At 40.1% G+C, this 12,475-nt stretch overlaps 3 protein-coding genes across 3 annotated transcripts in view; all 3 read right to left on the bottom strand.

Moving 5' to 3' along the window:
- The window catches only part of LOC112583885 (interferon beta-3-like), a 34,930-nt gene extending 31,339 nt beyond the window's left edge, over positions 1 to 3,591 (bottom strand). Inside the window, exon 1 of the mRNA XM_025281456.3 lies at positions 3,586 to 3,591. Coding sequence (XP_025137241.3) covers positions 3,586 to 3,591 — 6 coding nt within the window. The remainder of the gene's footprint in view (positions 1 to 3,585) is intronic.
- A 1,635-nt stretch (positions 3,592 to 5,226) lies between these two features.
- On the bottom strand, positions 5,227 to 6,130 carry LOC102411949 (interferon omega-1-like). Its single transcript, XM_044938402.2, has one exon. The coding sequence runs from the start codon at positions 5,887 to 5,889 to the stop codon at positions 5,227 to 5,229; it is 663 nt and encodes a 220-aa protein (XP_044794337.2). The 5' UTR covers positions 5,890 to 6,130.
- A 5,061-nt stretch (positions 6,131 to 11,191) lies between these two features.
- LOC112583548 (interferon alpha-H-like) lies at positions 11,192 to 11,922 on the bottom strand. Its single transcript, XM_025279289.3, has one exon. The coding sequence runs from the start codon at positions 11,820 to 11,822 to the stop codon at positions 11,253 to 11,255; it is 570 nt and encodes a 189-aa protein (XP_025135074.3). The 5' UTR covers positions 11,823 to 11,922; the 3' UTR covers positions 11,192 to 11,252.
- Positions 11,923 to 12,475: the final 553 nt, after the last annotated feature.

Below are 12,475 nucleotides of genomic sequence, written 5' to 3'. Positions count from 1 at the left end.
TACGAAGTAACGGGATCCCCCAGTCCTGCGAGTGGAATGACTTAGGGACACGGCTGATGCGCGGCTCAAACTTACTGGAGCCTGAGGCAAAAGGTAAGCTTTGTTTTTATATGTTTCCTTTTATGATTTTTAATGGTTTATTTTTCCTACAGTTTTAAATTGGTGGAGAAATATTGAAACTATGATTGAAAATATCATTAATTATTAATAACCATGTAATTATTATAAACTATTAATTAACATTAAAATTCACAGCACCATTTGAAATATTGAAACTATTATTTAAAATACTATTAATTATTAACATTAAAATTTTAAATATTGAAGTAATTATTTATTAATAGCTGCATAATTATTATACACTATCAATTATTAATATTAAATTCACAGCACCTTTTAAAATTTACATGTTTTATTTATACCCAAACCAGAATTCATTATAATTTTTCTTCATTCTAATAAAAGGAAACTAGTCAGTTTTCAAAATATGCTTCTTTAATTATCTTGTTTTCATGATTAAGAATTGTTATTTTGACATTTTTTGTGGTTTTAAAGAATTTTTAATTAACTTCAGCTCGCTGGAATTTCATTTGCAGCATCCCACTGTGACTAGTATTTTCTATAAAATTTTCAAGGCCACTTCTGATTTTGCTTAAGATTGCACTAAACCAAATTTATGAGTCACTTGGGAAGATCCAAACACAAAACTGATTTTATATTACAAATTACTGATGTTGCATCTTGCTTGCGTGTGTGTGTGTGTGTGTGTGTGTTAGTCGCCCAGTCATGTCTGACTCTTTGCGAGACCATGTATTGTAGCTTGCCAGGCTCCTCTGCCCATGGAATTCTCCAGGCAAGAATATTGGAATGGATTGCTAGTCCCTTCTTTAGAGGATATTCCCAACCCAGGGATTGAACCCAGGTCTCCTATATTGCAGGGAGATTCTTTACCACCTGACCACCAAAGAAGCTCTACATCTTGCTTAAAACTACTTAAAATGAATTTCTGCAGAACTTAAATCATTAAAATATGTAAGAGCCAAGTCAGTGGCTGCTTTTTGCATATCAGATGTATTTACATGAAAATAAAGTTCCTTTGTTAAATACTCAAAATGTGAATGCACTTAGTTTAGGTTTTTATATTCATATCTAAATTTCAAAGTTGAAATCAGGATGTCTATAATCTAACTTTAAAAATATGCTTATAGCCCAAAATAATTGATACTTTCATCCAGTTATTCCTGCATTTCCAATTTCTAATTCCTGTTTTTCCATATATTTTCAAGTTCAGAAAGTGCGTGCATATCTATCCCAAGCATTTTACATTTATTAACGTACTTTCAGGGCTTCCCAGGTGGCTCAGTGGTAAAGAATCCACCTGACAATGTAGGAGCCACAGGAAACAGGGGTTTAGTTCCTGGATTGGGAAGATTCCTTGGAGGAGGAAATGGTAACATACTGCAGTATTCTTGGTGGGATAATCCCATGGACAGAGGAGCATAGTGGGTAAATCCAAAGGGTCGCAAAGAATTCAAGCAAGAGTTCACCACCACTAAACCTGTATGCAGGTCAGGAAGCAATGGTTAGAACTGGACATGGAATAACAGACTGGTTCCAAATAGGAAAAGGAGTATATCAAGGCTGTATATTGTCACCTTGTTTATTTAACTTATATGCAGAGTACATCATGAGAAACGCTGGACTGGAAGAAGCACAAGCTGGAATCAAGATTGCTGGGAGAAATATCAATAACCTCAGGTATGCAGATGACACCACCCTTATGGCAGAGAGTAAAGAGGAACTAAAAAGCCTCTTGATGAAAGTGAAAGAGCAGAGTGAAAAAGTTGGCTTAAAGCTGAACATTCAGAAAACTAAGATCATGGCATCTGGTCCCATCACTTCATGGGAAATAGATGGGGAAACAGTGGAAACAGTGTCAGACTTTACTTTTGGGGTCTCCAAAATCACCACAGACGGAGATTGCAGCCATGAAATTAAAAGACGCTTACTCCTTGGAAGGAAAGTTATGACCAACCTAGATAGCACATTCAAAAGCAGAGACATTACTTTGCCAACAAAGGTCCATCTAGTCAAGGCTATGGTTTTTCCAGTGGTCATGTATGGATATGAGAGTTGGACTGTGGAAGAAAGCTGAGCGCCCGAAGAACTGATGTTTTTGAACTGTGGTGTTGGAGAAGACTTGAGAGTCCCTTGGACTGCAAGGAGATCCAACCAGTCCATTCTGAAGGAGATCAGCCCTGGGTGTTCTTTGGAAGAACTGATGCTAAAGCTGAAACTCCAGTACTTTGGCCACCTCATGCGAAGAGTTGGCTGCTTGTAAAAGACTGATGCTGGGAGGGATTGGGGGCAGGAAGAAGAGGAGATGACAGAGGATGAGATGGCTGGATGGCATCACCGACTCGATGGACATGAGTTTGAGTGAACTCCGGGAGTTGGTGATGGACAGGGAGGGCTGGCGTGCTGCGATTCATGGGGTCACAAAGAGTCAGACACGACTGAGCGAATGAACTGAACTGAACTGAACTGAAGCATGCGTGCAACATACTTTCAAACTCACTGTGTTTCATTTGTTGTAAGCAAAATGGTAGGCCTCCTATGAGTAAGCTGTTTTGTTTTTGTTTTGTTTATTTATTTATTTGGCTGTGGTGGGTCTTAGTTACTGCATGCACGGTCTTCCAACATCCTTGCAGTGTGATCTTTAGTTTTGCTTGTGGGACCTAGTTCCTGACGAGGATGAAACCCGGGCCCCCTGCACTGGGAGCTCGGAGTCTAAGCTACTGGACCACCAGGGAATTCCCTGAACAAGCTGTTTTATTTCTAGATGGGTTTATGGAGGGTTTTAGTAGAGCTTTATTAACTTTTACCATTTGGTTTAAAATAGCATCCTGCCAAATTAAACTGCATGAAAATGTATAATCTTTTTGTGCCAAAATGCTTTAAATTTCAGCACAACGTACATTGTCACTTGATACTATATCTTTTAATATTTGGCAGACATCTTTACTTTATGTGTGAAGTGCCACGATTACACATTACCTTGATACCCATCAGATGTCTATTTATGTTATTAATATGGATTTTAGAATGGGAAAACTGAAAAAATACATTTATCTTCTGTACAGTACTAAAAAAGCTTATCATATGTCAAGTCACAAAAGCAATATGTTGATGATTGAACTAAAACTATGAGTTGAATAAGGCACAAATTTAGCATAATGATTCTTGAGGGAAATAATGAATTGTTCATTATTGCATGCACTTCTCTGTCTTTCCACTCTGACAAGTCCCCCACAAAGTAATATTATTTACAAAAATGAGAAATTGCTATTTTAGCCAAATAATGATTTAAATAGTAAAATATTTAAAATAATCATGTTTCTGTCATTTCCTACATTCTTCAAAATAATTCTCAGAAAACATATTGCAAAAACAGAAAAAGATATGCACAGAGATAGTAAGCTACACTTTCCTCAAAGTTCCACCTATTTCTCTCCTCTGCTTCACAAACAAGTTTGCAAAATCGTTGTCTGTACACAGTACCCTTAATTCCCCTTCTTCACTTACTCGCATCTGGTTTCTGCCCCATTAATTCTACTAAACAAGATCCTGCTACGGTCACTGGTGGCGTATGTTTCAGGTCTTCTGGGACAGGTCAGTCCTCACCCACCCTGCAAGCCCCACCGTGTCTTTGAAACACACTCCTTTCCTTCAATAGTCTCTCCCCTGTTCATCCTTGTGTCCTTCTCACTGCACTGCCCCCTGCCTCAGTGCCTGTTGCAGACTCGCATCTGCCTGACCCTTAAATCCTAAGGGGCCTCTTCTCATTGTCTATTCTATTTATAAGCGACCACATCCATCCCCATTTCCTTATTACCAGACACACAACGCTGCTGCTGCTGCTGCTAAGTCATTTCAGTTGTGTCCAACTGTGTGACCCCATAGACGGCAGCCCACCAGGCTCCTCTGTCCCTGGGATTCTCCAAGCAAGAACACTGGAGTAGGTTGCCATTTCCTTCTCCAATGCATGCATGCATGCTAAGGCGCTTCAGTTGTGTCCGACTCTGTGCGACCCCATGGACAGCAGCCCGCAGGCTTCTCTGTCCATGGGATTCTCCAGGCAAGAACAGTGGAGTGGGTTGCCATTTCCCTCTCCGAGACACACAATAAAGAATTTCAAATCAGTACTTATACCTGTGGCATTTGTTTATTGTAGACCCACTTGGCCAAAAGCCAATCAGGCTTCTACAATTACATACCTCCCAGGTACCACAGAAAAGGTATCCCTCTTTTTTCCCTGAAAATTACCTGTAAAAATTACCTGTAAGTATCTTCTGATGTGAGAACCCAGTTTTCCATTACTTCTTTTTGTATTTTTTAATATAATTGAAAATTTTAAAAAATACATTATTTTTATGTATCGTTCTCTATGAGACTGAAAGTTTCGACATAGAAGGTACTGAATTAGATTTATTTACCAGTGTTTCTTAAAGGCAATTCCACAATCTGCCACTTTGATACTCAATTAATACATGTGACATGAACTGAATGAATGAATGAGTAGATAAGTGTTACCATCAATTACTCACTTTTGTTTAGAATACTGAAGATTGAATTTAGGTGTTAAGAATAAACAGACTCAGTGTCTGGATTTCTACACAGAGACCACTGCACAAATATGTTTCCAGTGAGGCAGCGTCATCTGTGGCGATTTCTTTGCTCAAAACACAGGATTTTCTACTTAAATACTCATTGCTGGATTAGTTCGTTTTTGTGTGTATTCAGTCATTCAGTAAAAATATGTTTGGAAATGCCATCCACTAAAAGAGAGCAGAATAAATTTGATCTCACACACAAAAAGAGAAAACTAAAAGAGTTTGATAAGAATTTGATAAATAAAAAATCATATTTAATGAAATGCAAAGCTGAACATATTTCCTAAATCTTAATACAATGTGAAGGCAAACATCCTTATATGAAAATATAAATATGACAAGAACAAGTATAAATAAATAATAAATCAGGGAAATAATCGCTTAAGGACTGATGACCCAAGAGCTAAGTTTTTAACATCCTTGCTTATAACTACAAAATATATGCTTAAGTAATTCAGTAAATTTCGTGGCTAAAGCAGAAATTAGAAACTTCTGAAATGACCACAGGTGAATGTGCAAGGCTGATGTGACATCTTAGTCAGTGAGAGTCATTTCAAGGTGAGTTCAGATCTCCACTCATCTTTCTTAACCTTTCTTGCAAGCTGGTTGATGACGAGAGGGCTCTCATCATCTCCACTCTGACAATTTCCCAGGCGCAGTCGCTGTATTCCTTCTCTTGCAGGTAGACATGGAGTCCCTGGAAGTACCCCTTCACAGCCAGTGTGGGGCCCATCATTCCCAGGGCAGAGTCTTCCTCTCCCATCACCTGCCCCAGGCAGGCATCCAGGTCGTCCAGCTGCTGATGGAGTCCAGTGCGGAGCTGCTCCAGGAGGGTGGTGTCCCAGGCAGCAGAAGAGCGCTCTGTGTGGAAGAGGTTGAAGCTCTGTTGGAGCATCTCGTGGAGCACAGAGATGTCCTGGGCCTCCTGGAGCTGGCTGCCCTCCACCATCTCCTGGGGGAAAGCGAAGTCTTTTCTGTCCTGCAGACAGAAGCGAGGGGAGAGTCTCCTCATTTGGCCCAGGAGCCTGAGGTTCTGCCTGCCAACCAGCATGTGGTTCTGAGACAGGTCACAGCCCAGGGATCCTCCCGGGCCGTAGCTGACCAGCACCAGGGCCATCAGTAGAGAGAGCAGGAAGGCCATGGGGAAGATGAGGCTGCTGCTGGGCTGGCTGGGACAGCGTCTGGAGGAACCTTGAGGTAGGTTCTCTGATGCCATGCTTTCTAAGGGAGGCCATTAAATAGGGAACATGGTAGTTTTCGTTTTCTAATCATTTCTATACACTTTTACTTCCTTTTTTGATTTTCCTTTATGTATTCTCAATATGACCAAATAAAATGTTATCAATCTAAACTATTAATTTTGTGTATTTCCCAATAACTTCCTATGTGCCCATCCAAATGGATATTTATCAATCAAATGAGAAAGGTCTTTTTCTTAATTCAGGAGTGATGTATGTTTGTAATTACACACATTATTGCTTTTTGTCTCTCATGCATAAATGTTGCTCTGTTCTTGTCCATGGACTCATCTGTAGCCTTGATCTTAGGCTCCACTTTTCCCTCTTTACATAGGAAGCCAGGCTCCCTTATCACTATATTTCTGTGTTTATAAAGTATTTACCAGTTCACTCTGGTAATTAAGCTCTTTGAAATAAATGATGATTTATCTTTAGTGTTCGATTTAGAGAAGATTTTGATTATTGTGAGTCCATGAGCTCCTCCCATGTTTCTCTTCCTTCTAGAACACATTCCTGCAGGTCCATGTGGTTGTGCTTCAGGGAACCATGAAGTCAGGACTATTACAGACATCACGCTTTCTTTCCACCATTTTCATGCTGGAAACCTATTGTCCTTCACTGGCTGGGCCAATACCCCCACCAGAATCCTGGTTCTTCTCAGGGAATATGGTGCTGCTGCTGCTGCTGCTAAGTCGCTTCAGTCGTGTCTGACTCTGTGTGACCCCATAGACGGCAGCCCACCAGGCTCCCCCGTCCCTGGGATTCTCCAGGCAAGAACACTGGAGTGGGCTGCCATTTCCTTCTCCAATGCATGAAAGTGAAAAGTGAAAGTGAAGTTGCTCAGTCGTGTCCGACTCTTAGCGACCCCATGGACTGCAGCCCACCAGGCCCTTCAGTCCATGGGATTTTCCAGGCAAGAGTACTGGAGTGGGGTGCCATTGCCTTCTCCGCAGGAAACATGGTGAGGAGACTCTAATTCCAGGATAATTGTATTTCCCCAGGTATACCTCACTCACATGGGAGAGATCACATGGAGCCACCCCCTGTCCTCTGGAGTGACTGAGTCCCTTTGCTCACCTGCTGGGTTCCCTCCCTGCAGACAGGCTCACCACAGCCTGAGAACGCGAAAAATCTTTCTGTGGAGGGCTTGTTTACTTGTTGGGAAAATAGATTGTCTTCCTAAACCCCCACCTTCTCCTCTGGAATGTTTGTGTGAAGGACCCGAGTTCCCAGTGGTGACCCCTCTTCTCCTGCCCCATATCCTCAAGTGTCCTAAGTGTCAGTATTGGTCACATGCTGAGAGTAAGGTGTGTTTGTGCAAGTAGAGAGAGGAATTATCCAACTACAATTGTTTTACCTTTAGTAGAGAGATAATTTTTATTTTACCAAGTATAGATTTATCATTCAACTCTCTTAATTTTTTGAACACATGTGATGTTCAGAGTTTCTGAATTGGCGGAATGAGATTCAGCGGTATTGCTGTCTCTCATCAGAACTTTATGTCACAGAACCTAGTGAGCTTCAGTTGTTCATTCTGTCAGTTGATTCCACTGGGCTTTGTTCCTCTGTCTCTGTCTTCCTCTGAGAATGCAGGGCAGTGAGACTCACACTACTCAGTCAGGGGGAAATAGCCTTCTTTCTTTGCTTGTGGGTGATTCTTCAGTTGAAGTTGTTTTAATTTATATTGACATACTGGACAAGATTAGTCTCACTGCCCCTGCTCTAGTCCTAATTCATGATGAGGTGAGAACAATAAAAGGAAGTAAAGAAAGCCAGAGGGGCTGTATCTCTATCATTTTCAAGACTTTAGATTTTTTTGTTTTTCTTTGCAACTTTCCTAGAAAGTAAAATTCGAGATGAGAAAACAAATGTAGGCAAAAAGAAAGCAAATGTAAATCTGAACGTCATGAATATGAAAAAAGGGAAGTGGCTTTCCCCTGACACAATGACGTTTTCTGAGTTAGCAAACTTCAGTGCAGCACAGCTGGGGACATGCTGAGACACAGGGGAAGGATGGGGCCAGTATGAACAACAGAAAGGCTGGGACACAGCTGCGTCTGCCAGAAACTCAATGAAGGAAAAGTTCTGGGTCAGTTGACTGCCCTTTGCTTTGCAGGATTAGTTACCTCATTTTTCTTTCATTTAATCCATGTAAGATCAGTTTTAGGAGAGAATGAAGTCACACCCATCAGCTCATATGAAATTGATAAGCGGAACCTTAGTTGGTATAACACTAACTCTGTGGCAGAATCGTGGAGACCAGCCTTTTTGAGCATCGGTCCTGGTGATAAATCCACTCAACAATGAGAAGATGCTTTGTGAAAGCTAGAATTAAATAAAAGGGAATCAGATAATTCCAAAGATCCTTTTGTTAATCTGGGTAATTGTAATCATAATATTAAAAAGTAGTAACTGAATTTTGTTTGCTACTAATGGACTTGCCATTTTAAGCTCTTTAAAATATTAACTCAGTTCTCTCATTAACCCTATTTGGATCACAGCATTTATACAACTGGAGAGAAATATCAATCTGGAGCATTGAACTATTCCCAATGTACCAAATACAAAGGTACACCTAAGGAGCTTTACAATGATTTGTCTGAACAAGCCCATTAAAAAGAGTGAAGGGTTCAAATGAACATGATAATGGGAAACCAACAAAATAAATTGAAGGAGGAGAATGAGATGACAAAAGCCCTTAAATCCCTTGCAAATGCTAAATGGCTTTGTAGGGCAATAAGGGAGGTGGTCTTAAGTCTAGAGAAATCTCTTTAAGGTCTAATCAAAATAGACAAAATTGCTATTAAGTAGTTAGAGGGGAATAGATTTTTCTGCTAATTGAAAAATAAAAATAAATGAGGGACTTTCCTACAGGTCAGGATCTGGCCCTTCTCACTGTGACCTGGATTCAGTCCCTGGTATGAAAAATGAGGTCCTGCAAGCCATGAGGTGGTAAATCTAAGATTTTATGAGTGATTTCTTCAATGAGATATAGTAAAATAACTTTATTAACCCTATAAGAGCTGAGCCCTGGGATCTTTGTATTTTAAATTCTGGACTTTTCTCGTAAGTTTAAGAACAAAGGAAGAGCATCAATTTCTGGCCACATGAACTCTGACTTTTCTCCTTCGAGATGACAGCTAAAATGTCACTTGGCATCTTGTTCCCAACAAGTAAACAAGTGGGAATGAAGTCACTACCCATTGTGTTCCCTGGTCTCCAGCAGGCTCTGATAGAAGTTCAGGATGGAGATCAGGAAAGAGGCACTCTGTGCTCTGGGAAACTAACACAACAGACCAGCAGAGAGTTAGACAATTTTCCTGAGAAAAAGTTATGAACCCAGTTTTTGCAACTTCTCATAGGTAGAAGAGCACTAAAATCATTCATGGAGATATCTGTTTCTACTGACTCTCAGCCACTTTCTTACCAAGTGATGGCATGTAACCCCTTTAGCACAATCACATTTATATACTGACCCCCTCTAAAACCTTGAAGCAGTTCCTCAGAGCTGAGTAGAGTCTGTCCTCTTGGCTAGAATCCTCAGTAAGTCCACCCAAAAAACTGAACTCCCGGCAGTCAGGTTGCCAGTATTTTTCAGTTGCCAAGAATCCTTTGTGGTGCTCCCTCCCTTTTAAGGTTGAGGTCATAGGACTCAATTTTAAGTCCTTTTCTCATTTTATACTCTTTTCCCATTTGATCAGTTTTTCTGTTCCATGCTTTATATTTAATGGAATTGCTTGTAAATTTCCATCTCCAATATCCTATGGACATTTGCACTGATATGTTTACTAATAAGAGGGTAACAGGCAGGAAGGCCAGGGGTCTCCAAACGGAGGAAATAGCCTGCACGTGTCAGACATTTTTCTCTCTCTTAAGCGGCAGGAGGAAACAAACTAGCGATATTTTTTCCTTCTCTATACAAATTTAAAAGGAGGTTTCTCTTAAAATACTGTGTTGCCATAATGACATCTGGTTTCACCTGAAGTTAACTATTCTCAAACTTAGAGATAACCAATGCCTTTTTCTTATGGAAATGTTTGTCTTAAGCTATGCTAATGTACTATACATTTACCCCAAACTCTGTCTTCAAGTCGGTTCTGCCTCTTGGCTCAGAACCTACTTGACAAACCAGTATGTTATACTCAGATATTGTTCCCCTAATCTATGCAAATAAAACTATTTGTATGGTGATCTGCCCTTCTTCAAGATTTAAGTTAATCATTTTATGGCCCAGGATGAACCATTTGGTGCCAAGATTATCCCCAAATGCATCTTATGGGTGAGGGGCCTGGTGCCATTCTGAGTTTTAAGACATTCCTTTCATTAACAGACTGCTAGTGACTATATAACATCCAGCTGAAGACTAGCAGGGGGGTGCTCTTTCTGCCCCCTTCTGATGCCTATGTCAGAAGCTTTCTCTATCTCCTTTATACTTTAATAAAACTTTATTACACAAAAGCTCTGCGTGATCAAGCCGCATCTCTGGCCCCGGATTGAATTCTCCTCCAGGGGCCAAGAATCCCAGCGTCTTTGCGTGATTCAACAACAACGTTTCACTAATTACTCCTATAGTAGTTAACTTTTTATATCTCTCACAGCTTTGTCCATATTCTACTGGCAGTATTCCAATTTTCTCCTTTTATTGTAGAATTCAACCTAACTGATATTCATTTCTGCTACTAATTAGTACTATTTTTTAAATAGTTAACATTTTAATATGAATTAACTAATTATTGATTTGATATATAATTTCCTTTTAAAAAAAATCAAAGTTACAAAAATGATTGAATTAGTTATGTTTATATCTAGGTCTTGAGGGCAACACAGAACCTGGCTAAAGGAAGTGTATTTTTCATTCGAATCTGCGTATCAAAAAAATGGGTCAAGGACTTGTAAAATAAATTCTTTAATCAAGTTGTGCATTCAGCTTTTTGTAGCTTTTTTAAAGAAAAAAGCAAAGGATGTTTTTTAATAGTAATAATTTAATGAATAAGAAAAATTATAAGCTGACTAAATACAAAATATGTATTTTCCCTTAAGTATATATACATAATATTATATGAACAAAATAATTTAAGTAAATATAAATAGATAAATAAATATTAAAGTAGATAAATGTCCATGTAGATAAATAAGTAGATAGATCAGCTTGAGTATCTGTGAGGGAGTAGTTCCTGTAGAGTAGAACATGATATCCTTTAATATTCCTGAAAACCTTTGACAAATTGAATCAATTCAGGGCATGATGACAGCAGAAATGAGAGTCTTCCACATGGCAGCGCAGGAGGAAGTGTGGTCTGTTGGTCCGTGAGAATGATTTCCATGTTGACCCAGGTGTGTGTCAGTCCTTTCTCCTGAATCTCTCCTGCAAGTTTGTTGAGGAAGAGAAGGCTCTCATGACTTGTGCTCTGACAACCTCCCAGGCACAAGGGCTGTGTCTCTTCTCTCGCAGATAGAGAGTGAGTCTGTGGAAGTATTTCCTCACAGCCAGGCTGGAGTCCTCCTTGAGCAGGGGAGCCCCTCGCAGCCCCTCCTCCTGCCTCAGACAGGCTTGCAGGTCAGTGAGCTGCTGATCCAGTGCAGCGCGGAGCTTGTCCAAGAGGCTCTCGTCCCATGTGGTGGCCAAGCCCTCTGTGCTGAAGAGCTGGAAGGTGTGCTGGGTCACCTCGTGGAGCACAGAGATGGCTTCAGCCTTCTGCAACTGGCTGCCACCCAGCTCCTCCTGGGGGAATGCGAAGTCATTTCTGTCCTGCAGGCAGGAGGAAGGGGAGACCCTCCTCAGTTGTTGCAGGAGTGTCAGGACCCTCCTGTTGGCCAGGCTGTGGGTGTGAGGCAGGTGGCAGCCCAGAGAGCAGATGGCGTTGCAGCTGAGCAGCAGCAGGACCAGGAGGAAGGACAAGGCTGGGGCCATCAGGGACCTTGCAGATGCTTGTGGCCTGGGGCGGTGGGTGACTCAGTGAACCTGCTCTCTAGATTCTCTGAAGACCTTCCTTCAGGCCTGTGTCTTAAATAGGAGCCAATGGTTTCCACTTTCTGAAAGTTCCCTCTTATTTTCTACTTTTGTTTTTGCTTTTCAGTTTGCACTCTCCAGTGGGTTAGGGCAGCACTACCCAATCATTTTTTTTTTTCATGTTTCTCTTCTTTCTTCTGCCCACAGAGCCTTTTAGATATTTTTTCCTAATTGCCCTGCACTGTGAAATTTTGATAACACAGATATACTGTGTATGTATTTATGTACTCTATGAATATCTTTTCTCTGTACATAAAAAAAGAGGTGTAAATCTTACTCTTTGTATTCAGTGTAGTTTAGAATTACATAAAAATTTAAGCTATAATTTAAATTTAAAAGCTACTGAATTTTTTTTTCTTTATAAACTCAGTTTTCAGAGTGATTTTTAATGTCATATGTTTACTTTTATAAGTAGATATGTATCCAATTACATATTGAAATAAAATTTACATAAATACTTTTAATAATACCAAGATATAGACTACTTAAAAGTCATTCAAAGCTGCTCAAATCATTGAATAACTTAAAAATAGTTCTTTAATATTCAAAGTATT

This window comes from Bubalus bubalis, chromosome 3 (assembly GCF_019923935.1).
Source record: "Bubalus bubalis isolate 160015118507 breed Murrah chromosome 3, NDDB_SH_1, whole genome shotgun sequence".
In the NCBI taxonomy this organism is placed as follows: domain Eukaryota; kingdom Metazoa; phylum Chordata; class Mammalia; order Artiodactyla; family Bovidae; genus Bubalus; species Bubalus bubalis.
Note: the sequence above shows the minus strand (reverse complement) of the source record. Positions and strands in the feature narration are given on the sequence as shown.

Excerpts from the sequence above, each read along its gene's own strand:
- LOC102411949 (XM_044938402.2), bottom strand. The coding sequence starts at position 5,889 with ATGGCATCAGAGAACCTACCTCAAGGTTCCTCCAGACGCTGTCCCAGC.
- LOC112583548 (XM_025279289.3), bottom strand. The coding sequence starts at position 11,822 with ATGGCCCCAGCCTTGTCCTTCCTCCTGGTCCTGCTGCTGCTCAGCTGC.